The 25,659-nt window shown below is 40.6% G+C and overlaps 1 protein-coding gene and 1 long non-coding RNA gene across 2 annotated transcripts; both read right to left on the bottom strand.

Moving 5' to 3' along the window:
* Positions 1–14,046: 14,046 nt before the first annotated feature.
* Positions 14,047–16,184, bottom strand: LOC308390986. The gene is made up of 4 exons (XR_013970541.1): positions 15,476–16,184; positions 15,019–15,177; positions 14,884–14,940; positions 14,047–14,454 (listed from the first exon to the last, which is right to left on the bottom strand). It is a non-coding gene; the product is annotated as an uncharacterized lncRNA (long non-coding RNA).
* A 326-nt stretch (positions 16,185–16,510) lies between these two features.
* Positions 16,511–19,852, bottom strand: LOC308391131 (N-lysine methyltransferase KMT5A-like; the record flags this gene model as incomplete). Its single annotated transcript, XM_080873595.1, has 6 exons — positions 16,511–16,665; positions 16,834–16,905; positions 17,777–17,878; positions 19,198–19,390; positions 19,504–19,666; positions 19,750–19,852. 6 exons carry the CDS (start codon positions 19,850–19,852, stop codon positions 16,537–16,539), a joined length of 762 nt encoding a protein of 253 aa, XP_080729721.1. The 3' UTR covers positions 16,511–16,536.
* Between the last annotated feature and the right edge of the window lie 5,807 nt (positions 19,853–25,659).

Genomic DNA, 25,659 nt, shown 5'->3' with positions numbered 1-25,659 from the left:
AGTGGCTCCTTTCACTGTGGAGAAGCAGCTCGCAAACAACTGAGCTTCACACCCTATCTCTAAGGGAGAGCCCAACCACCCTTTGATGGAAACTCATTTCCACCTCTGGCATGGATTCAGTGTTTTTGAATGACTATGGCTACGTCCACACGTACCTGGGTACTTTTGAAAACGCAGATGTTTCTATGCGTTTGCACCTTTCATCCACACGTAAACGGCGTTTTCGGTCACTGAAAACTGAGATTTTTAAAAACTCCGGCCAGGTATTTTTGAAAACTCAGTTTTTGCATTTACGTGTGGACGAGAAAAACTGAGAAAACGCAGCGTCAAAGGTGTGCGGCTTTTTTGACGTCACACTGTGCGCCACGTTATTGTTTCGGTGAAATGGTAAATGGTAAATGGCCTGTATTTATATAGCGCTTTACTAGTCCCTAAGGACCCCAAAGCGCTTTACATATCCAGTCATCCACCCATTCACGCACACATTCACACACTGGTGATGGCAAGCTACATTGTAGCCACAGCCACCCTGGGGCGCACTGACAGAGGCGAGGCTGCCGGACACTGGCGCCACCGGGCCCTCTGACCACCACCAGTAGGCAACGGGTGAAGTGTCTTGCCCAAGGACACAACGACCGAGACTGTCCAAGCCGGGGCTCAAACCGGCAACCTTCCGATTACAAGGCGAACTCCCAACTCTTGAGCCACGATCGCCCCACAATTGAATTGAATTCCTACAATACTGTTAGTCAAAGGAGCTTGCAAAGAAAAGCGTCTGGACTTCTTTAAGTTGCTTGAAGACGTTTCACCTCTCATCCGAGAAGCTTCTTCAGTTCTAAGGTCAAATGGTGGAGAGTCCCAGATATAAACCTAGTGGGAGTAACCCTCCACAGAGGGACAAAAGGACCCCCTGATGATCCTCTAATCGCCTGAGCCAAGGTGTGAAACTGGGCGTGGGTCCCAATCAGCCAGAGTTTCGGGTGTGTTCGTCTTCAAGCTACAATACTGTTACTGTTAATTTTACTCTCTGCAGAGTTTAAATGCTTACATATACACACACAGTTACTGTCCCTCCACACATACGACTCGGTTCTGCTTCTATGCCCCATCCTTGTTTACTATTTCCCACCGAGGCTTCTAGACTTTTGATTGGTCAACATTTCTACACAGTTAGGAATATATCGCCACCTGTTGCTTTGGCATGTTCCTAGCAGCGTTTTCCTTCATTTCTGTGTTTACATGTGGACGGGATTATTTTTTAAAATGAAAACGAAAAATCTCAGTTTTCAAAAATACCCGTGTACGTGTGGACGTAGCCTATAATCCAATAGAAGTATTGTGAAATGACCAAAGGTATCCCTTCATAACCAACATCTCACAGCTGAAGCTGTTCTGTAGAAAGAAAAAGTCCTCCAAGTAGATGTACAGGACTAACGAACACAAATGTTAATGAGGTTAATGGGTAACTGCGGATACTGAAATCAAAACAATAACTAATGCCAGATCTCCTTCCTCAATACCCAAATGCAGTATTGGTGTCTTATTAACTTAACAGGGTTCCCTGTATCTACTTTAAAGACTTGTGTAAAAAGCAGGTGACTTTGAGGTCATTTATGTAGAAAATTGGAAAATTCTTAACCACCGTTAGGCTTAATTATATCTTAACTAGCATACAATGAGCCAATCATTCTTGTCATTTACTTAATTATAACAATTTTTAACCAATAAATTGAATATCCACTTCCTTCAGCCAGTCTATAAACATCAAGAGCAGCATCCAGCTGACATTGTGAGTTATTGCTAGTGTACTTTATCTTTCCACAACAGATGCAGCAGTCAGTTACTAGTACAAACAACACAGCAGTCTGTCTGCTTAATAACAAGAACAGATGCAGTTATTAAGCTATAATGCACAGTTAACAAATGGGGGAATGGAATTCTTAGGTGTGAAAATACTGTCTCAGCATTGGCTCAGCAGTTGTAAAGAGGCTAAAATTTGCAAATGACTTTAGAATTTGGTTAATTTGTCTGTGTTTTTCTCCATGAACTTGCACACTTTGTTCTAGTATTCAATCAATAATACTTTAACAAATAAAAGAAACACACCAAAAAAAAAAATCTTCTGGGACATTCTGTTTGGCAAACAACTCAAATGTGCAAATTTAATTAACGTGTTTGCACTCCACATTTCGACTCATCTCTTTCTAACTGAACCATAATCCCTTTCCCCAACAGGCACCAGTCCTTTCTCTGCAACACCCCAGATAATCCCCAAACACACATACGTACACATAAACACATACGCAGAGAACCGTCATCTTCTTTCTGTTTATTTCATCGAAGTTGCGTGCATACACTCTATCAAAGATTGTTTTGGTATTCGGTAGGAGCGCTTGGCAGTGGACAGAGGACAGACTGGGGTCGGTGTACTGGAACAGTCCACACTCGAACTATGCAGCATCCCACACGACCTTCTTAGCCTGCTCTATCACCACAAGTGGAATGAAGGGAATTGGATGAGATGCGTCGGAGCATATCGTCTGCAGGGGCATCATGTGCCGTGGGTTTGAATTTCTCTGTGAGTGCATACTGGTAATAACAACAGAGATAGATGGCACAGAGAGAAAGATTGCTTGCTTTTTTTCAGTAACATCTATCTTTGCTCCATGACACCAAGCTAAACAGCTCATCTCATACTTTAAATGTTAATATAGCACTCAGTGTGTCTTCATCTGAGAAAAAAAAAACAGAGTTGAACTTCAAAGCAGAAAGACGTCACAAACGCCAACTTTTTCTCTTTGAAATTAGCATGTGCTACATCTTTGTAATGAAGGCGGCATTCAGCAGGGACTGCATATGAAGCTCCAGCTGGGTCAGCTCATCTCCTTCGTCATCCATGAGAGCTCTCTTCTGGAATTAGAAATGTCTCTCCGATGTTCCCATTGGACTAAAGCCCTCCCTACTTCCTCTGGAAAGCCTGAGTCAGACCCTTCAGGCCAACAGCTCTTGTAGCGAGCGTTATGTCATCTGTTTAGCGCAACAAGTGTGAATCCTCTGTAGATTTTCAATCCAGATCAATGCCATGTTGAGAAGTTTATTACTTCATGACAACAGGAAAGAAAAAAAGAGAATAAAAGGGGTGTGTTTCAGGGAAAATGTTTAACATTTTTAGGCTTTTTTTAGATTTAGATAGAAAGTGCACAAAAATATGCTTACACACTCCCCTCCCCCCATCATGTTAGCGGCACAGATTTCTACTGGGCATTCTTTGAATGGCACATCTGTCTGTAACGTCTCTGGTGTAGCATGACTCTGAAGAACTGAGTGCTACTTCTCTTTGATCAAGAAGTAATTTGTTTGGTTTACGTTGCCAGGCTTGACTATTCCCACCACCATATTTCTCCGATGTATTGTTTGCTCTCCAGTTTATCTCCTTACAGACCCTCTGCTACGACCCACAATTCTCAGTTTGGACTCAGAGAATTGTGGGAAGCAGCCTACCCACCATCAGCAGCACTGACATCAGTGCATGTAGAGAAAAAAGCCTCCTGAATCACAAGGGACTCTACTTACCCAGGAAATTGACTTTATGCCCTGGGAGGCTACATAGGCTCAGAGCCAGGAACAGCGTCATACCCTGATGATGTATAAATTCAGTGGCTGATTCACCCTAAAATCTGTGATTTTACTATTTGCTTTTATGTTTATGTCTTATTCCTATTTTAAACTCTTAAAATTCTATTTTTTTTACATGCATTTATGTATTTTTAATGTTGTTTTAATGTGTTCACATTCCTGGGTTATTCCTGCTTTTCGTGACTTTATCGTTCCCAGGCTGTCAAACTTTCCCCATCCTCAGTTCTGTTGTTATTACTCCCATCCAATTATATTCTTGGAAACTGAGTTTTATTCTGTCATTCTGCTTTTCAGACCATCATTTGTGCAGCCTTCACCCTGAACTCCGTATCATTCTGGATGTTCAGAGAGCCAAAGTTTGCATCTCACATCTGCTCCACTGCCACCACCAGCATCTAGACTCTGGGGTGCTGCCCTATTTACAACCTTCATTGGAAGCAGCACTCTGCTGTGCCGCTTCACTCGAATCTGAATGTCAGTTCCCTAATGTTCTTATCACTCGAACTCTGCATTGATAAATTATGTTTTTTTTTATTTCAAATAATCCTTTCTTATTAGAGCTGATTTTATCAATAGATTGACAACCTGAAACAGCAATTTTACTGATCATAAAATTATTTTTGCATTGGAGTGTTTCCAGGTTTCTGACAATATGCCAGTATGTACGTCTATACTAGATAGTACATAGTCTTATGTCACTTGCATGCAATAAAAACTAGTCTAAATCTCAAAGTCAAATGCATAGGGAAGGAAAATAAGGTTTAAAGTTTCCAGTACTGTGATAGAATTCTGCATTTCTTTCAGATTTGACAACAGAAAATGATTTTTAGTTAATTGTCCTCATATCTTGACAATACTGTAGTACTAAAAAGTACATTGTAGTGAGGCTTTTTGTTTGCTTTGACATCACTACTGTTTTCAGACTAACTTGACAAACACTGAAAAGCTTGAAGTTAATGTTCTTTATTCTTTGTCTTTGAAAGTTATGTTTTGACTTGGATACAGTTAGGCTCCCTAATTCTGCTGTGGTTTCTGACTAAGGAAATGGTGGTTCCCGTAGTGGCCCCAAAAGGTCCACCGCACTGTAACTTAAGAAAACACCAGCAGAGAGAAAGATGCCGCAAAAGCACACAAAACCCTATGGGTGTTGAATAAAACAGAAAAAAAAACCCAAAATCAAAGCACAACAGGTGTTTTGGGGGTGGAGCAAAACAGATGGCTGCTCCTCCCTGAGCCTGCGGTTTCTTCCTATTGAAAGAGAGTTTTTCCTTCCCACTGTTACCAAGTGTTTGCTTATAGGGATCGTGTGATTAGGGTTTGAGGTTTTCTCTGTTATTATTTTTTGGGTCTTTACCTTACAACATAAAATACCTTGAGGCGACTTGTTTGGATTTTGTGTTATTTAAAAAATCGAATTGAACTTGTTTAAATTGCAGTACGTCTGACCTTTCAAGCCCAACACCGTTTCCTGTCGACTGACATTTTATGCTAATATGAAGATTCATATTTAGAAAAGATTAGTTTGTTTTCATTGCCCATGCAAGAATAATATTAAACAAAAATCTTATTTGAAAGCAAAACCCAACCTTCATTGCATCATACTTTTTGCAATTTGTTGGCAAAATTTTGCATCAAAACTGCACTAACATTCAGGGATCATGCAATGTGCAGCTCCAGTTTGCACATCCTAGAGGTATACAGCTTTATCATTGCTTCATTTACTGTAATATTTGTTACATATCCTTAAATTGTGACACATTTCATTGTTTAATACTTGAAAGCTAAAAGATGGAGGTCCCAGCAGGATTATTTAAGAAAGAGAGAGACATTTAAGGGGCAATAAGTTGTTAAAAGGATAACGTTAGAGCAGCTGATCCCTTATAATCTTCAATATACTGAATGAGACATAACTTCAGGAAGTGACAAGGCTATTTCTGGAATCCATGCATGGAGGGGAACACCACTGTGTTTGTGTGTGTGTGTAAGCGTGTATGAGGCTGTCATATTGATATTCAGTGCTGAATGTCACCATTTAAATTATAGTGTTTTCAAATGTGCTGTGATTAGCATCTCATTGGTTCTCAAAGGGAATGAATCACAGCAGGTTTAGAGCCTGGTAGCACACATTAGCTTCAGATATATGTGGAAATCATTTCTTTATTAACATACTAAAAATATTTCCTCAATTAAAATTAATAAATAAGCCAAATGTATGTAGAAATGTAGGTCACAAAGCTGCCTTAGTTTCTGCTCTCTTACACTTTAACTGAGATGCCTATGCACCAACATTAAAACATCTTCCCAGCAGAAATGTGTTAGGCATATGCAGCAAGGCTTGCATGTGTTTCTATATTTACTGAGGCAACAACATTAATTGCCCATAAATAAAAGTAGAAAAAGGATTGCAGTTTGTGTTTTTATTAGAATTCTAATTTTAAGCTATTGTAAGGGTCTCCAAGCCATGTAATCTATGTAAGCAGGGCATCAGCTCAGGATCCCATCATCACAAACATGGTAGCTTTGTTATTTATGTATATATTTTTCAGAGAAGCAAACCGTTACATTAGCTTATGTGTTTTGAAGCTCATGCGTAAGTTCAGTAAGGTCAATCTGTGTCATGCTTTTGTCCCACGTGTTGGGTGGGTAATCTAAGCTTTACATCGCTTCCTCTTTCCCACGCTGTCAAGCTCATTGCGATATCACTGGTCTAGTCCAATCATTTTTCTGCCCACCTTCATCAGGCCAATCAGCTTCCACCCCACCTACCCCATCTGTCATTGACTCTTGCACACGCCTTTGCACAACTGACCTCAGGCCAATGTTCCCTCTAAGCTGCGCGCGTGTGCAATTGCGCACTGCTGGCACGGTCTCTGCGCACAGAGAATCTGCGTTGCGCACAGAAAAAAAATCTAACCTGAATTGAAATTAAAAGTAATACTTTAGCAATTCTGTTTTGCAGTGTTAGTCAGTAAGTGACTGGCTGCTCCCATATGCGATTACAACGATGCCACCTTATTCCATAGTCCAACCATTGATGCGATTCACATTCGTATATACGCAGCTAATCAACGTCGCTGACAGGCTATGACAGCGTCCTTATGTCCCGACACCAGTGTTTTAGCTAGCAAAGCGGCGTGGCTGATGCGGAGTGGAGCCGCGTTAATGATAACGTGTACAACCATTGGAGATGTGAGCAGGACAGACGGAACAATTGACAGAAAAAGTGTGGACTTTATACCAGTTTTTAAATTGTGTTGATAGGCCACGTAAAACCAGAGTTATAATAAATATATATGCAATGTTTGGTTTTCTTCCTGAATACTATCGTTGTTTATATTTACTGCGGGAAGAAACGGTAAAAACAGCGTTTTATAAGGAAAACGCTCGAAAGCACTCTCCACCTGTGAGCAAAACCAAAAAAAACCCACCCTTTCCTATTGGTCGAAAAATGTACCATGTCAACCAATCAAAACATGGCATTTAGTTGTTTAGGAAGGGGGAAGTTTTAGGAGTGACGGCGGTGTTTTGAGATGTGAGAGATTTGCAACGTTGAGCGCAAATCTTGTGTAGTTAGTGTGTAGTGTAGTCAGTAGTTTTGTTGTGTGTGTCAGAACAATGAGGCGACTGCTGAATGTTACAGGTGTTACAGCAGTGATACATCTCCTGCTGTCAGGCCTGCAGGTATCAGGCTTGTGATGTTCTCCTTTATCTCATAGTGAACAGAAATTATTTTTTGGAGTGGCACAAATAATTTGTGTGGCATCAAATTTGATGCAGAACAGCTGATTGTTCTGTAAATAGTTTGAAATGTTTGTTTAAAAAAACGCCTTGGCTGCATTTTTAGGTAAACACACTCAGTAACTGTTTTGAAGAAGTACCTATACAGTGAATTGCCCAACATTGGTCATTATATACTGTATTTTGCAGACAGAGAGTTACAGACTCTCTCCCAGACCACAGACTCAGACTCATAATACAAGTCAGAGCTTTATTAAAAAAGAAAGTTGTGTTTTCAAAATTGGAGTTCAAGTTATGATTTTACTTCCAATAGTGTTAACATACTACACAGGTCATGAACAAGAGTTATTTAAATTTTCATTGTAAGTGGGCTAAAGCAGGTAATTAAAAGTAGTTAACATAAATGTAAATGCTGTAATTTGATTATTTTAATAAACCATGTAACTTGGATGGATTCGATGCTGGCGTGATCACAGTGCACACGTCTGCTGTTGCTCACAGTGGTCCAAGGGATCGCTCAGGGAGTTTGTGTGTTCGCTCAGACACATGAAAAATTAGAGGGAACATTGCCTCAGGCCCCACTCAAGCCTTACTCTTCATCTCCACCACCGACGTTTCAGACCTAATTATGGATTATGGATTTCTTTCTGCTGTGATGGCCAATCGGAGTCTAATTGCCAAATTCCTTAACTGAATTCTGTAGATCAATAAATTATATTCACTTCCTTCTAATGATATTGATGATAATGTAATATTATTAGCTTACTGTTAGCTTAAACCACTCATTTACCAATATAAAAAACACCCTGGAAGAATTTGTAGAAGACTAGAACTTTATAAATAAGACAAAAAGATCAAATAGTCCCCTTCTGTTGGCACTGGTTTGGCAGAGATAAACACAACGTGTCCTTTTCTGCAAGAGATAAAGCTCCTCCTTTGAAGTGCTCTAAACTCCACATTTGTAAGTTGGAGGGAAAGCAGCCACAAATGGCATCTGACAGACGGGGACAGCATTTGATGCCTTCAGACGGAGATTAGGGTTTTGTGAGAGGAAGCCAAGATCAGGACCTTTGCAGAGCTGTTCTACCAGTACTACAGACAGGACAAACAAATCTGTCAATTTTGACTGCAGGTGAAAATGTATTTTTCAAAACTGTAGATGTTAAACTTTTAAATAAAGTATTTGAAAGTAGTTCAGAACTGGCTTGAAAGTGAGCGAAAACACAGTCAATGAACAAAGAAAACCTTCACAAGACCTTCATAAAACCTGGAGAACTCAGAAATTATAAGAAACTCTGCTTCCTGAAGTACGATACAAAGAATCGAGCGGTGGGTCAAGATCTTTGCACAGAGCTGCAAGTTACTTTGGTTTCCTTCTCTGTCTATAATTAAGTATATCTGGAATATCTTCGTCTGTTCAACTGATTATTTAAACATGATAAATAGAAAAAAACCTCCTTAAACAACTGAAAGATAAGTAGCTGGATCCTTAATATAAGAAGTAGAAACCCAAAATATATGTGGCGCCAATTTCTTGACACCCATCATTGCATTGCATCAGCTAACTGCAAGCAGATGTGCTCCCTTCACTTGAAGCACTTTTTTCCAAACCTGAAATTCCTATTTTTGGCAAAGAGCTGTCACTTACAATATTCCTTATATAATTATCTCCCAGGTCTCTGTCACGTTGGTCTTAAAGGATCCTAGGAATCGTCAGCCTCTTGGCTCACGCTTAAGACAGCTGTACAGAAATCTTGGCAACCTTTTGGAGCGGGGCCATTTAGCAGAAGACCAATGAACAGAGACAGACGTAACTTCTAGCAACAAGCTCCATCACAGGTATGCTAATTTATGTTTTACTTTGTTGATTGTTGTATCTTAAAATTAGTTGCTGTGAATTTTTATGTAGAAGTATGAAATTTATACTCAGGTCTCTTAAGGGAAATCTCATGTCTAATCTCATTTTAGTCCCTGATCTAAAAATTCAGTGTGTCAGTTTGCCAGGAAAGCCTATCATTGTTATGTGAAGGCTGTGTGCAGGCAGGAGTATTAGTAGGAGGACACAATGTGCAGACACTCGGAGACGGAACGTGAACTCAAAACAGCTTTAATGCTGAACTCAAAGAGGTAACAAAACTGAGAATACAAAATAACCTTACGCAGACAGAACACACAGCAAGATAAGAATAGACTGCAACACCAACAAACTAAAACACAGGGCTTAAATACACAGAGGGAGCAATCAGGGAATGAGTAACAGGAGGGAAACACAGCTGGAGCAAATCAGGCCTAACGAAACAGGGGAAGCAAAACCAGACACATTGACATCAGACATGGACCTTCAAAATAAAACAGGAAACAATACAGACTAAACTAAAGACATAGACTCACACTTTGGCACTGCAACAGAGGAAACCGAGACATAAACCATAAGACAGAACACAGACAAAGAAACCAAAGACTAGAAATGATAAATAATATAATAAACTCAAACCTCTGGGTCAATGACCCAGGCATCCTAACAATCATAGGTCGCTCGTCCTCTCTATATCCGGCTTTTTTGGACTGTCCAGGAGATCTCCTCCAACTATCTGCTTTTCCTGTTCCACCACCAGCATCTACACTCCTGGGTGATTAGTCACTATCGCCTACCTTCATTTCCTGGTCCGATCTGTGATGTTTCTTCAGGAAGTATAAGAGCCAAAAATGTATAATACTGGATGCCCAAGATTTTCCAATGAATTCTCCTCCTTTTTAAACAAATATCTCCTTACTGAAATAGTTTGATTATTATTTTGTAGTAAATGACACAAGACCTATTATTTTCCTTTGTTTGGCAAGAAGATATATACTTGATTCCCCATCCCAAGAGAATGAGACTTAAATCACCCGTAATGGCAGAGCTTTACTTACAGCAAGAAGGTTGGGATTTTGAATCTACCATCTGGCCTATGTTTTGTGTGGAGACTCCATGTTCTCCCCATGTTTATATGGGTTTTTTTCAGGTACTTCCTTCTACAGTCCAAAGGCTTGCACTTAGTGGACTTGGGTTAATTGGTGAGGGGTCAATTACTCCCTCACAGATCAGTATCTACTCCAGTTAATTCTGGTGTACCCCAAGGCTCTGTCCTGGGTCCTTTACTTTTTATCATCTATCTCCTACCCCTAGGTAATATTTTTAGGAAGCATAACATCCAGTTTCACTGCTATGCAGATGACACCCACCTCTACCTATCCTCCAAACCCACAGCTACTCTCCCACCCACATCCATTTCTGACTGTTTAAGTGACATCAAGGTCTGGTTTACACACAACTTTCTTAAACTTAATGGCAATAAAACAGAATTAATCTTAATAGGCACCAGATCAAAACTGACTACAGTTCCAACCAGTCTTTCGTTATACATTGATAACTCTGTTGTCACACCCTCCCCTCAGGTTAAGAGTCTTGGTGTCATCCTTGATAGCACTGTTCTTCACAGCACATATAAATAATATCATTCGGTCTTCCTACTTTCATCTCCGTAATATTAACCGTCTTCGTCCCTCACTCACACCACACAGTACCGCCATACTTATCAATGCTCTTGTCACATCTTGTCTGGATTACTGTAATTCTCTTCTCTATGGTTTACCTCATAAATCCCTCCATAAACTGCAGTTGGTTCAAAATACAGCTACTCGTATTATTTCCAGAACTAGATCCACTGAACATATAACACCTGTTCTTAAACAGCTCCTGGTTCACCTCCGGGTCAATTTCAAGATCCTGCTTCTCACTTTCAAAGCACTTCATAACCTTGCTCCTCCATATCTATCCGATCTTCTCCATACATACTCACCCCTTCGTACACTCCGCTCTTCTTCAGGTTCCCTTCTGTCAGTTCCACCTGCTCGCCTGACTACCATGGCACTCAGAGCCTTTAGTTGTTCTGCCCTGAGACTTTGGATGCACTTCCACTTGCTCTACGGACCACACACTGTCTCACCACTTTTAAATCACTACTCAAAACCCATCTGTTTAGAATTGCATACACCCGATCTGTCTTAGGCCATTTTTACCTTGCTCAGTGTTTATATTTGCTTTTATACTTTTATGACTGTTTCTGTCTAAATTTTATCTACCATGTTTGCTATATATACATTTTTCTAATGTTTTTTATGGTATTGTTTACGTGTTACTGTGACCTTGAGGGTCTGAAAGGCGCCTATAAATAAAATGTATTATTATTATTATTCTAACCTGTCCATACTGTAGGTGTGAATGTGACTGTAAATGGCCGTCTGTGTCTCTGTGTTAGCCCTATGACAAACTGGCGACCTACCTAGGGTGTACCCTACCTCTTGCCATCTGGCAGCTGGGATAGGCTCCAACACCCCCGTGACCCTCAACTGAATAAATAGAAGAAAATCAATGGATGACCCACTTTCAGAACTTTTCCTGGACAGAGCACAGGATCCTAAAATATTCAATATCTTGTTGCTGTCTAAGGGGAAATTTAACTATCACAGCCTCAGTAAAAACCTTTAAATATGAAAGACAGAATGGAATTCACAGGTGAAGACAATCAGGCTACACGAGAACAGCCTCATGCATTCTCCAGAGGAGCAGTTACCCAAGAAAAATCACTATTCATGTATTCATGGTTTTATGCTTTTAAAGGTCAAAATAGAATCTTTAACCTTTCATGTCTGTGAAAACATGCCTCCTACCATTTCTTAAACAAACTTCTTACAACCTACTACAATTTAAGATTTAGGAATTTTTGGGCAGAGATTCATTTTCCTTGTCTATATAATAATTATGAAAGCATGTGTGGGGAAAAAAAATATTTGAGCATCCCCACTGTCTGCCAAATCCACTCTGCCCATCAGAAACACATGGTATTTCCTATTACTTAAGGATCTTCTGCCAACATTTGGTCGACCATGAAGCCCTGCAGCTGTCACAGCTCACTTTAACAGATTCTTCATCACTAAGAGCTTTATTTATTTACCAGGGATTGTCTGAACATGGCATGATCCTTTGTGAAGCATTACAAAGTATCTCAGTAATGTAATCTGTTATGGTAGTAAATTCAGTAATTACATCACAGTTACTATTTGTCATAATATTCTAACAATGTTATATTATAATATTATTATATGAGCAGAAGCATCTGCATTTGCACAGATAATGTGCTAACACAGAACTAGCCAAGAACCCATAATGATGATAAAGATGAGTATGTGCTGACCCAGGCCCAGCAGCCATCTTTCCTACCTGTTCGTGTTTCTAAAGTAGAATTTTGTGTTGACCACTTTGAAATCTGTTTAGGCTGGTTTTCATCTCTGTTTTCTGCTGTCTGCTTTGTCTTCATACATAAAAACTAAATATGGTCTTATTCAAATTGCAGTGAATGTAGGATACAACTGTTCATTCATAAATGTTTCAGAATCATTCTCCAGTCATCCACAGCATCCTTGCATCACGCCTCAGTTACAGTACAGTCTGTACCTGGTTGTCTCTCCATCTGAGAGAGACTTCGCTCAACAGTGAGTCAATATTTTCTGCAAAGGCTATCGGTGGATCACAGAAGATCTGAAAAGATTGTAGCACTGCTGAAGGAGAGCATCTGTCAACTGCTGAAAAGCGGGACCATCACAGAGGAGCTCACATAGAGTTTTAAATTCTGTGTGATCACTAAAAAGTTAGAAATAGTCTTCTGCAAACGACACATTTATAGGATCTGACGTTAATGGTGATGAGCCTGAGTGTATGTGATGTGATCTGAATTCTTTTCAGTTCTGCAATCTTTAAGTCTCCAAACTCAAGACAGAAACATCAGTACATGATTCATACATGATGTAATCTCACTCTGCATTAGAAAACTGCTGATTAGACAGTAGCAGTTAAAAACCTGCCATTGCTATCATCATCTGTCAGCACTACATATTAAGTTGCCATGGAGAAGCCAGTCAAAAATGTAAATAGCTTTTGGCTTATGCAGAGAGGGCTAAATAATTTAGGACAGTTTGTATTCCCCCACCAGAAAACTGCACAATTGCTCTCTCACAAACTGCTCTCTCTCTCTGTTTTTTTACACACACACACACACACACACGGGTCTATGTGGTATGGAGGGACTATACTACGTCAATCCGCCCGGTGGTGGTTTAAGTGGACTACCATTTTCAAAGGACTTAGAGCCAAGGGAGCGAGGTTAAAGTGTTCGAAAAAATCTGAAAAAAATTTGGGTCACTTCAGACCTCATACACTCCCTATAGAAGTCTAGATACACTGATACACATCAACCAGACTCTATTGTGTTTTCTGGAGACATTGTCCACTTGACAACAATGTGTTTTATGAGGTCCAAAAAAAACAATATTGGGTCTTTAAAGGGACAATGATGTAATATTTAAATAGCTCATCATTACCATGAATACACATCTGACAGGACACAGGATTACTGGAACATCATTTTATTAGTGTTCTTGGATCTGAACATTAATTTTAACCATAAATAAAAAAGAAATCTATGGACAAAAATGCCCACGCTTCCCACAGAAATATAAAAATATAGAAAACAGAAAAATTAAAAACATTTAAAATGAATTTTAATAGTCTAAAGGTAAATATTAAGGGGAGAAAATATGCATTTATAATTTTTTATTTTAAATATAACCTGTCAAAAAAAAAACCTAAATAAATTAAATGTAAAAATTATGAAATACAAACTACTTCTGTAATTAACAAGAACTTTTTTTTTTTCTTTAAACAGAACATCAGTGTTAACAACAATTGGCAATCTGACCAAGATGTAAAACCACATCTGGCTAAACAGTTATTTTAGTTCATTTTTTTCTGCCTTTTTGCAGTTAATCCTCTGTTTCTTACAAAATCTCGTATGTTTTGAACTGTTCTTCCTGCCAACACCGGATCTTCTACCAATTTGCAATGACTGCATTCATTTTTGGTGGCTAGTTTCCCTTCGTTTATGTGGTCTTTAAAATGCCTCATCACTGCAGCAACCTCAGCCTTGGACCACATGTTTTTGGGAGCTCTTCGGGAATTGTGGGATTGAGCAGCATTTTTCTCTGGAAGATATATAAAGTAGTAGTAGTTAAAACAAACAAAAAACCAAACAAAAAAAACAAAAAACATTTGGTGGTTAAAAGAATGGATGCTACCCTGTACTAACTTCTGAAATGTGTTGCTACCATCAATATCAAAACGAGCTAAAATTCTCTTTGAAAATTTATCAAATTTCTAAAATGAGACATTTAGTGTTCCGCTGTGAATAAAAGACTGAATAAAAAGTTGAATAAAAGTCTCTTGATGCATGCTCAATCATCCAGGTAAGTAAATCCCAAAACGTTGATTCTGTTAATCTGGACGTAGCGTTTTCAGTGGGAGAAACATTTTGTCACTCATCCAAGTGACTTTTTGCCACCACTCTGCAGTTTGCCATATGTTGCAAAGTGATGAAACAATAATAAGCTTAGAGAACCAACTGCACCCCTTACCTTCAGAGGGAGCAGCAGTCTCACTTGCTGCAGGCATTGTGAGTGGTCCTTCATCTGCTGATTACACAATTTGATTAAGTTTTAATATTTGTAACAAACATTTTATCCACAGAAACCAAGCTAGTGGTAACTTACCACAATCTACAGTGTCTTGGAGCTGCGCTGTGTTTGTGGAATCAGCTACTGCATGTACAGGCTCACTGGTGCCACACGCCAACATTGTGAGTGCTGTGTCATCATCATCTGATTCACTCTCACTGTCCTTTGTTTCAGCATCACTTAATGCAATTTCATCTGAGAAATTGTGGGAAAACCCCCCCAAAAAACCAAACACAAACCCCCCAAAAACCTCACATTAACAACGAGATATGACAAAATACAGAACAAATACTGGAAATTATAGTACATAGTTTTACTATTTAAGGCCACCACTCTGCAGTTTGCCAAATGTTGCAAAGTGATGAAACAATAGACTTCAAGAACCTTAAATCATGGACATTTAACAGAATGGTCTGTGCTTTTAGGTTTTAATTCTGTTGATAAAGCATAATATTCAACTACTGCCCTAATATTTGCTCCTTTCAATACAAACCTTCTATTTTGATCTCATCCAGTGATTTCCCCTGGATCTGGGAAAGTTGTCCTTTTTCCAGTGTTAAAAGCAGTTTGGAAATCTTGGCCAGCTGTGTTGTGGGAACTGGTAATCTGTAGAATTCGCGGTGAACGCGGATATCATGACCCAGGAAATCTGCAACCTGATCAAGTTCGTTGTTTTTCAAATTAAGGACTTGTGAGAGTGTGGCAACATGTTTTCTGAGCTGTGTCGATCTTAGATACTCAGGCTGCTTTGCTCCACACTGGTGTGCATGAACACGCAAGGAGTCCATTCCTCTGTAATGACTCATTGATCGGGGTCTTGCAAAGAGGTAGATATTAGTGGCACAAATACCACAGTCAGGCCTCCTACTAACCAGTAGTGACAGAGCATCCAGCATGCTTGGTGTTAGCAGAACTGGAACATTTCTGTCCCTTTTTCCCATTATTTCTATTCTACAGAAATAGTTACAGAGTCTCTGTTCCATTTCTGAGAGCCCCATGGCAACATCTGTGTGGAGTGCTGTTTTGTCTCTTTCAAGAAAACTTTTGAGGCGCATCTTTGAAACCTCTCCAGAACGTCTTCGGTTGAACACAATGATTTGTGAGAGTGTAACTTGTGCAAGTTGGGCATAATTCTGAGCTGTGGCTTCGTTCTCCAAGCTGCAAAAGGCACTTTCTGCAGATTTTTGAAGGTAGTGATGGAGAATCCGAACATCTTCTGCAAAGGGCAATGTTGATGGCTTGTTAAACTTTGCCTCACTCAATGTGTTCAAGGCACGGTGAGACACCATCTCAGACCATTTGGAGACATACAACTTCTTGAACGCATCAGTGGACTTGATTAGGGCTTCATCCTCTGTCATGAGGGCACGACAATGGATAATGTCAGACATTTTATGCAGTGTATGTCCCAGTTTCAGCGCAAGGCTTGGAGTTTTGTATGACAGTGTCTCTACAAGCCACGGTCCATGTAAATCACATCACACCCAGGTGACTGCCAAACACACACACACACAGCATCCATAAGGAATGATGATAGATTAAATTATTAGTTCATTAAGTGGTACACTGGATTATATTTACCCTTTCAGGCTCTGGATGTTTCAGGTCCAGATCATTGTTTGGAAAGCTGTTTGGTTGCGGCTTTAGGCAGCTCACAGTCTTCTGAATCTGGCTGGTCTCAGTCTTCGTGTGTAACAGATAGAGAATGAAGACAAAAGAACAGTAATCTGACAGTTACTAAAAATGCATCACTCAAGAGGATGAATAGACCATTTCACTATCGGCAAATAGCGTAAGGTACACATCGTGCATGAGAAACATTCATTAAAATCTGTCCTAGGTCAATGTTACCTCTTCAAACTCTTGCACTGAAGAAGAATGCATGGCTTCTGAGCCTTGCTGAGGCATTTCTTCATCAAGATCCTGCAACAAAGAAAAGATGGCACAAAGATTAGACCAAGTGCTCTTCTTGCAACTGTACTGGGCAGGCCTGTGCTTCTGTTTTTAATTTGCATGTGTGTGTGTGTGTGGGGGGGGGGGCTTTCCACTCAAATGTTTTCTTCTGAAAAAAATACTGGCTACAATAGTTAACAACTGATTCCTTTGCAATCATCCATCCTCTTCCACTTATCCTTATCAGGATTGTGGGGTAGCAGTTTTGGGGCCTATACCAGCTACCATAGGGCAGTACAACCTGGACAGATCACCAGTCTAACATGGAAGGACAAGCATTTGCATTCACACCAAAGGGCAGTTTTGAATCACCAGTTAACCTAACCCCATAAGCTACATCTTTGGACTGTGGGAAGAAGCCAGAGTACACAGCGAGAGAGCCCATGCACTAAAGCAGTAAAAAGTGCCTAAAACAAGTTAAGAAGTTGTATAGTACTATCTATCTTAATGTTCAAGCCTGAGTTTCAAAAAATTTCAACATAGAAACAAAGCACATGCAGTCAGTTCTGCATGCTGTAGGTCAAACTGTCAAGACATACGAGAAGACCCCTCCTAAAACCAGAGTGATGTCACCATGAAGCAAACTTTGACGGAGTCCCCCAATAACAGTGTGGTCCTCCTAAGTCACATTTGGGTGGTTAACACACACACACACACACACACACACTCAGATGTTATCCAGACTTGCACTTTGAAACAATGAAAAGGACCTACAAGCCACGGTCCATGTAAATCACATCACACCCAGGTGACTGCCAAACACACACACACACAGCATCCATAAAGAATGATGATAGATTAAATTATTAGTTCATTAAGTGGTACACTGGATTATATTTACCCTTTCAGGCTCTGGATGTTTCAGGTCCAGATCATTGTTTGGAAAGCTGTTTGGTTGCGGCTTTAGGCAGCTCACAGTCTTCTGAATCTGGCTGGTCTCAGTCTTCGTGTGTAACAGATAGAAAATGAATATACAGTGCATTTTTGAAGAGGCTTTTGAAACATTAAATAAACTGTATGAGAAAGATAAGTTTCAAGCTATTGTCTTTAAAATATTCACTGTCATGTATAGAGAATTTAAGGCCCTATGATTAAGAGACAAATAGTCAGTGTGATTTCTTTATTTTTTAAGCCATTGCTAAAGGAGTAAAACAATCACCTGTAGCAGCAACGAACTGTCACTAGGGCCCATTTATCTTCGAGGGACAAAATTTAAAATGAATCTAACTAAAGAGGCTACACAGCAAAATCTCCAGTGTTAAATTAACACTAGAGAGTGTCTATATGGGTCCACACAACACTGTTGAGTGTTGAATTAACACTTTTGACAGTGTTATATGTTTAAAAGTAACCTAGTCAGTTTTGAAGATTAACAAAGACTAACACTGAGCAGTGCTGATTTTCTAACACTGGAATATTTCTAACATTTTGAGTTATTTTCCAGTGTTAGAAAATCAGCACTGCTCAGTGTTAGCCATTGTTAATCTTCAAAACTGACTAGGTTACTTTTAAACATATAACACTGTCAAAAGTGTTAATTTAACACTCAACAGTGTTGTATTTAACACTCAGAGGTGTGGACCCTTATAGACACTCCAGTGTTAATTTAACACTGGAGATTTTGCTGTGTAGAATCACATTAAACATCAATCACTGTTAAAATTTAGAAACCGAAAGCCATTTTTTATTTCTGCATACCTGCTGATATTTTTTTAGTGCTTTTAGAGGGCTTTGATGTGGCAGCCATCACAATTGCCTGTTTTCCATTAGTACCTACCCCTGTTTTTCCAGTAGGTTATAGTACCATGTAGTTTTTCAGTAACTACTGCACCAAGGTTCCAAGTGATCCAAAGTGATCAGAAAATTTGACATAGACTGAATGCCACCAGGTGGCTGGTCAATGGTGTCACTTGATAAGTTATGAGTGCGCCTCCTTCGTGAAAATCCAAGCCATCATTTTTGAAACTCTGAAATGTTTGAAATAGCGACCAAAATTAACAGCGTGATCCCTGAATTGAACACTAAAGTATAGACTGAGCAGCAGGCATTTTGTCACCTTGACGTCCATGCTTGCTGTGGCATTTATATCACTGGATGCTCGGCTGCATTGCTATAGTTACCCCAGGCACAGTAGGTGATACTCAATTTCAGTGAAAAACTAGATGCCCTAAGTCACGTTAAGCCAATTTGAGTAGGTACAAATGTAAAAATGGCTTAGGGTATGCAATTTATCAGTTCCAAAAAGTACAATTGTAGAAATACCTTGCATCTCCAGAGCCAATCCGAGTCACCATAATTATAGTCTATTTCTTCACCTGGACTTATGTCTCTGCTTGCAAATAAGCATAGATGGGGCTTTCCATTGATATTTAATATTTTCATCTTAGCACTTGGACTGATGTGGTTGTCGTTGACAAGTCTGCCTAATGACCCATCTTCTTGAGATGCATCCACACTGTGGGGTTAGGCAAAAAAGTATTAGCTTAACTAGTTAGGAAGCTTTTTTTTCATAAATCAAAAGCAATGTGTAATTTAATCTTAATCAAACTACACTGATATAATACGCACCACCAGAGTTTTCCATCAAACTTGAATTCAAACATGAACACCTTCAGGCTGTCATGATAAACTCTGTGTCTCCGCTCACATTCTTCTTTTGTTATGAGTTTACCTCTGTATTCCAAAAGAAAGTCTCCTTTTTGGAATGGAACAGTCGTGAAAATGCCCCGACCTGAATTGCAGAGGCATACCAAGTGAGTGACAAAAGACAAAGTGACAAACTTCAAATCTAATCCAAACTAAAGACCAACTTACCTTTGAAGGCATTTATGTAGTGGATATCAAGTCCCAGTTTGTCCCTTCCAGCAGAAACATGACAGATTGCATCCTCCCGTGGAGGAATGAGTCTCCTTCGCATGTTCTCCTGTACGTTTTGATTGGCTGTATTACCAAAGCATATAAAGTATTACGATTATCGTCATCGTTGTCATCATCATCAGTAGTAGCAGAACTAGCAGTAGTGTAGTTTACAGCATAAACACAGCTGACTTATTCATAGTGCTAATTTATGCCTTCTTTTAAAATGTTAAAGGCCTAGTACTCAAAATGGCGACATGTGACATTTCTGTAATGGCGACTGCAGAGAGTGATACAAGTACTGAGAAAGCTTAGGCATCAAAACTGTAAGAAGTTTTTTCTTCAGGCATATAAATAAATACACGACTAAATACACTTATACCCTTGCTTTTATTTTAGGGCTGTCAGCAGAATGAACAGACATTGGACAAACTGCCCGAAATTAGCTAACAGCGACATCAGGGATTTTGACTCAGACTGCGCTGGTTTAATTGTTAATCGCGTTAGTCGCGATGTCGGCATTAACACGTTTAAGCCACAATAATGCTTTAACACCGAGTAAATCCTAACACGGGTTAGCCCGCTTTATCGCGTTGACGCGGTTAGTCGTCAGCCCTATTTTATTTACTCAATGACAAACGCTGGGGCCGTTTTACTTCTTCAAAGACTCACTAACAGTCCATAAAGCATAAATTAAACCAGTTTAATATAGGCCTGTGCACCTATAATTTCATATAGTATTAAAGTCATGGTGCATTTTACATTAAAAAAGGCTTACCTTTGTGTTTTTAATCCGTCTTCGTATTGCCGTCGACATACACTTGTTAAAGGGCACGCGCGCGAAAGTTGTGGCGCCGTTTCCTGTAGGTACCGCCTATATATATAGCCTACCAATCACAATGACTTCCGGCCGTGTGTATTGAAAATGTGTATTAAATTGCAGTACCTACACACATCCACTCTAACTCGAAACGTCGCTGTGCAATACACTGGAATACACAAAAATCAGGTGAGGGGTATAGGTGGACTTTTAAGAAAATCAGAAAATCTTTTAATTATAGTTTAATAAATGAATTTACACTACAGTTTAAGCAAATACAGGTCAAAAGATAAATAATGACCTCATAAGAAGTAGAAAAAATTATTATTTAGACACTTAAAAATGCATTTACAAGTCATGTTTTAGGGGGACACATGAATACACAGCAAAAAGTCGAAATGTCCCCGGAGCCCAGGTACAGCGCAGGTCAAATGTCAATCCATACCACATAGACGCACTCTCACACACACACACACACACACACACACACACACACACACACACACACACACACACACACACACACACACACACACACACAAATAATAGGATATAGTAACAATGGTATCAATAGCATCATTCTAGCACCACAGACATCAACAGCAGCAGTCAGAGTTCAGGGTAACAGACACCTTTACCCTAAACACACACTGTCTACTTCAAACTACAAAACTTATTCAGCCTTGCTAAAGTAACACAAAGACAAGTGTTCTGCCTGTATCCATGTAACAAAAGAGAGGCCCACTCACCGCAGGTCCTCACAGTCTGGCTGAATGGCTTACTGTAAAACAAGCACACTCATACATTTCCTCCTTGTAACTAGGGATGGGGTTCTGACATAAACGGTAGTAACCAGAACAAAAAGCAGCGCACATTTCGGTGCTTTATTTCGGTGCTTTTTCTTTCCTGAGATGTCATACACTTTGGATTCTAGCCAATCATTTTACCTTTCTAAGGATAGTAGGCGGGCCCAGGTACGTACGTTCTTTTAGAGCAGAGCTACAGATTAAAAATGCCCAAGCGGTCAAAAGTCTGGCTGTACTTCACAGCAAAAGATGCAAACTCAGCAGCCTGCAACAAGTGCTTTAAGGTGATACTGTGCAAAGGAGGTAACACCTCAAATCTGATGAAACACCTGGCGACGCATAGCGGTTTTTTTAAGAGCCGAGAAATGCACCGTATTCGATAGCTTGCTGCGAGACCTCACACCGAGTGCGGGTGTGGTGCCTGTTATCAGACCCGAAGTTAGCAACATCCCCCAAGAACCCGAAGAGTAGAGTCCTGGCCCGTAGCCCTGTCAGTGTAGCAGAAATGATGAGGATGATGATGGCAGCAGCAGCCGTTCTTCTCTGCGTGAGTAGCTTAATGTTGTTCGTGTGTAATTTATGTTGAGTAGGCTAACCACGTTATTAAATTAATGCACGTAAGGTGAACTAGCAAACACCGTCGTAGTTACATGCGGCTGTCTCCTTGTTTGATGGCAGATACTCCCTTCATCCTGGCAAAAAAGGCTAAAATGACCAAAGAAAAGTGGAAAACGGCTAAACATGAGAGGTTTTTGGACAAGGTTTGTGTTTTTTTCCATTGTTTAAGCACTGCTTCCAGCCAAGAGTGATACCATATATGCCCTATAGCTGCAGAAAAGGCTAACTTTGTTATCTTTTTATAAAATAAAATAAAATAAAAAACAGCAAAAAATTAGAGTTTTTAGGACAAGTTTGTGTTTTCCATTCTTTAAGCACCGTTTCGAGCCCGGTGGCGCCAGTGTCCGGCAGCCTCGCCTCTGTCAGTGCGCCCCAGGGCAGCTGTGGCTACAATTTAGCTTGCCATCGCCAGTGTGTGAATGTGTGTGTGAATGACTGAATGTAGTGTGAAGCGCTTTGGGGTCCTTAGGGACTAGAAAAGCGCTATACAAATGCAGGCCATTTAAGCACCGGCACCGTTTCAAAAGTACCAGTTTGGCACCGGTATCGGATAAAACCTAAACAATACCCATCCCTACTTGTAACCTGTCTTTGTCTCCCTCCGTCTTCTGAGCACCGTTTTTATTTGCTTTGCTTGCTGAACAGAGACTATACCACTTCATTCATAAAGCACTTTTAAAAACAACAACAGGACTGACCAAAGTGCTACACAATTACACCAAGGATAAAAGGACACTAAAGAGCTCAACAATAAAGGAGTGCATAAAAAGTCATTTAAAATCACTGCCAAAGTCTTGGACTGGGTTGAAGGCCGGATAGTAAGAGCGGGTTTTTAAATAAGATAAAAAATGTCAAGGAGTCTGGCTGGCGTGCCATGGCAATTTTGGAGCCGTATCTGTGACAGCGCCATAACCTCTGAGTTTGTGTTGCGTCTTTGGAACGAGTAAAAGAATCTGCTCTGCTGACCCGAGAGAGTGCAACAGATCGCACAGATGAAACACGGACTTTAAAAGACGGAGAAGCAAAACAAAGGATTTTAAACTGAATTCATAAGCCAGTGAAGGGAAGCTAAGATTGGAGTGGGATTTTGCACCAGTTGCAGTTGACCTGTGGAGGCCTAGGTAATACCAATAAAAGGTACATTTGTACTAATTGAGACAAGACTGCACAAGTTAACTACTCTATAAGTCTCTCACAGAACAACAATTGTTGCATAGCTGATGTCAGCAGGCGTTGGGAATTTTGTGTAGATCAAAATTCAAATTCAAATTCAAATTTTATTTGTCACGTACACAGTCATACACAGTACGATATGTAGTGAAATGCTTGGACAACTGCTCGTGACCTAAAGAAAACAAAAAAGGAAAGGCTATGAATAAGATAGGAAATAAATATGAAAAATTAAAAAGGGTAAATTTAACTAGGAAGGAATAAAATATAAATTAAGGTTAAAAATGAAATAACTGTACAACACAAATTAGAATGAAGGGTAAATTTAACTGGGAAGAATAAGATAAAATATATAAGTTAAAGTTGAAAATAAAATAACTGTACAACAAAATACACAATACACAATATAGAACTATATAAGAATGTATGAAGAAATCTAAATATAAATAAATATATACACAATAACAGCAGCTGTACAAGTATTAACTGGAAATGAAGAATATAGTGACCAGTGTTGTGCAAAAACAAAGTCCAGAAAGTCCAGTGTGTGTGTAAGAACCATATGTGTGGGTCAGTACTGTGTGGTGGTGTGATTGAGAGAAGCTCCTCCTCAGTCTCTCTGTGTTGGTCTTCAGGGAGCGGAATCGCTTTCCTGACCTCAACAGAGAGAACAGTCTGTTGTTGGGATGGCTGAGGTCCTTCACGATCTTCCTGGCCTTGGTCCAGCACCGCCTGCTGTAGATTGAGTGCAGGTCAGGGAGCTCGGAGCGGATGGTGCGCTCAGCTGACCGCACAACCCTCTGTAGAGCTCGTCTGTCCTGCATGGTGCTGTTCCCGAACCAGGTTAAGATGTTTCCCGCCAGGATGCTCTCTATGGTGCACGAGTAAAAGTTCCTGAGCACCTTGGAGGGCAGTTGGAAGTCTCTCAAGCGTCTGAGGTGGTAGAGACGCTGTCGGGCCTTTTTCACCACGGTGTTGATGTGACAGGACCATGACAGGTCCTGCGTGATGTGAACTCCGAGGTATTTGAAGCTGTCCACTCTCTCCACTGGGCACTCGTTGATGACGGGGGTCTGGTAGTTCCTCTCCTGCTTAGTGCTGAAGTCCACTATCAGCTCCTTTGTCTTACTGACGTTTAGAAGGAGGTTGTTCCTCTGGCACCAGTTCTCCAGATTCCTAATCTCCTTCACGTAGGCCGTCTCGTTGTTATCAGAGATCAGGCCCACCACGACGGTGTCGTCAGCAAACTTGATGATGGTGGTGGAGCTGGTAGTGGCCACACAGTCATATGTGTACAAAGAGTACAGCAGGGGGCTCAGAACACACCCCTGGGGGGCTCCAGTGCTGAGAGTGGTGGAGGCTGAGACATGTCCGCCCATCCTTACTGCCTGTGGTCTGCCAGTTAGGAAGTTGGAGATCCACTGACACATAGATGAGCTGAGTCCCAGATGCTCCAGCTTGGTGGTGAGTGTGGAGGGAATTATGGTATTAAATGCAGAGCTGTAGTCTATGAAGAGCATTTTAACATAATTCCCCCTTCTAGTGTCCAAGTGAGTGAGTGATGTGTGGAGGAGATGAGAGATGGCATCGTCTGTGGAACGATTTGGACGGTAAGCGAACTGTAGTGGGTCCAGTGTGTCTGGTAGTGAAGAAATGATGAAGTCTCTGACCAGGCGTTCAAAGCACTTCATCACTACTGAGGTGAGGGCTACAGGGCGATAGTCATTGAGAGAAGCAGGGTGGGGTTTCTTCGGGACAGGAACAATGATGGACTCTTTGAAGCATGTGGGGATCACCGACTGAGATAAAGAGATGTTGAATATCTCAGTGAACACAGGAGCTAGCTGGTATGCGCAGTCTCTTAGGATACGACCTGGGATGCCGTCTGGTCATGCTGCTTTCCTGGTGTTCACTCTCTTGAAGGCTCTCCTTACTTCATGCTCGGAGATGACGAGCACGTTTCCGGTGCTGGCAGTATCTTCCTGTCTGCAGCCGTTAGCGCCGCTAACACTAGCATTGTTGGAGACCTTAGCTGCAGCCTCGAAGCGAGCATAGAAAGTGTTCAGCTCATCTGCCAAAGTCACGGCCACGTTCGTCATACCGGTTGTTGGTGCTTTATAGTCCGTTATTGTCCTTAGTCCCCGCCACAGGCTCCTAGAGTCACTCTGTTGGAGTTGTGACTCTAGTTTCCTCCCGTAGCGCTGCTTCGCCTCTTTCACCGCCCTCCGCACGTTATATGACGCGGCTTTGTACGGGTCCATGTCCCCCGTCATGAGTCCCGTGTTGTAGGCAGCGGTGCGGGATCTCAGAGCGTCGCGGATGGTTTTATCCACCCACGGCTTCTGGTTGGGAAACGTTGTGATAGTCTTCGTCTCCACGGTATCATCCGCTAGTTTCCCGATGAATCCCACAACCGCTTCCGTAAACACGTTGACGTCATCGTCGGAGCTGTTT

This window comes from Rhamphochromis sp. 'chilingali', assembly GCF_963969265.1.
Source record: "Rhamphochromis sp. 'chilingali' genome assembly, chromosome: 22".
Classification (NCBI taxonomy): domain Eukaryota; kingdom Metazoa; phylum Chordata; class Actinopteri; order Cichliformes; family Cichlidae; genus Rhamphochromis; species Rhamphochromis sp. 'chilingali'.
Note: the sequence above shows the minus strand (reverse complement) of the source record. Positions and strands in the feature narration are given on the sequence as shown.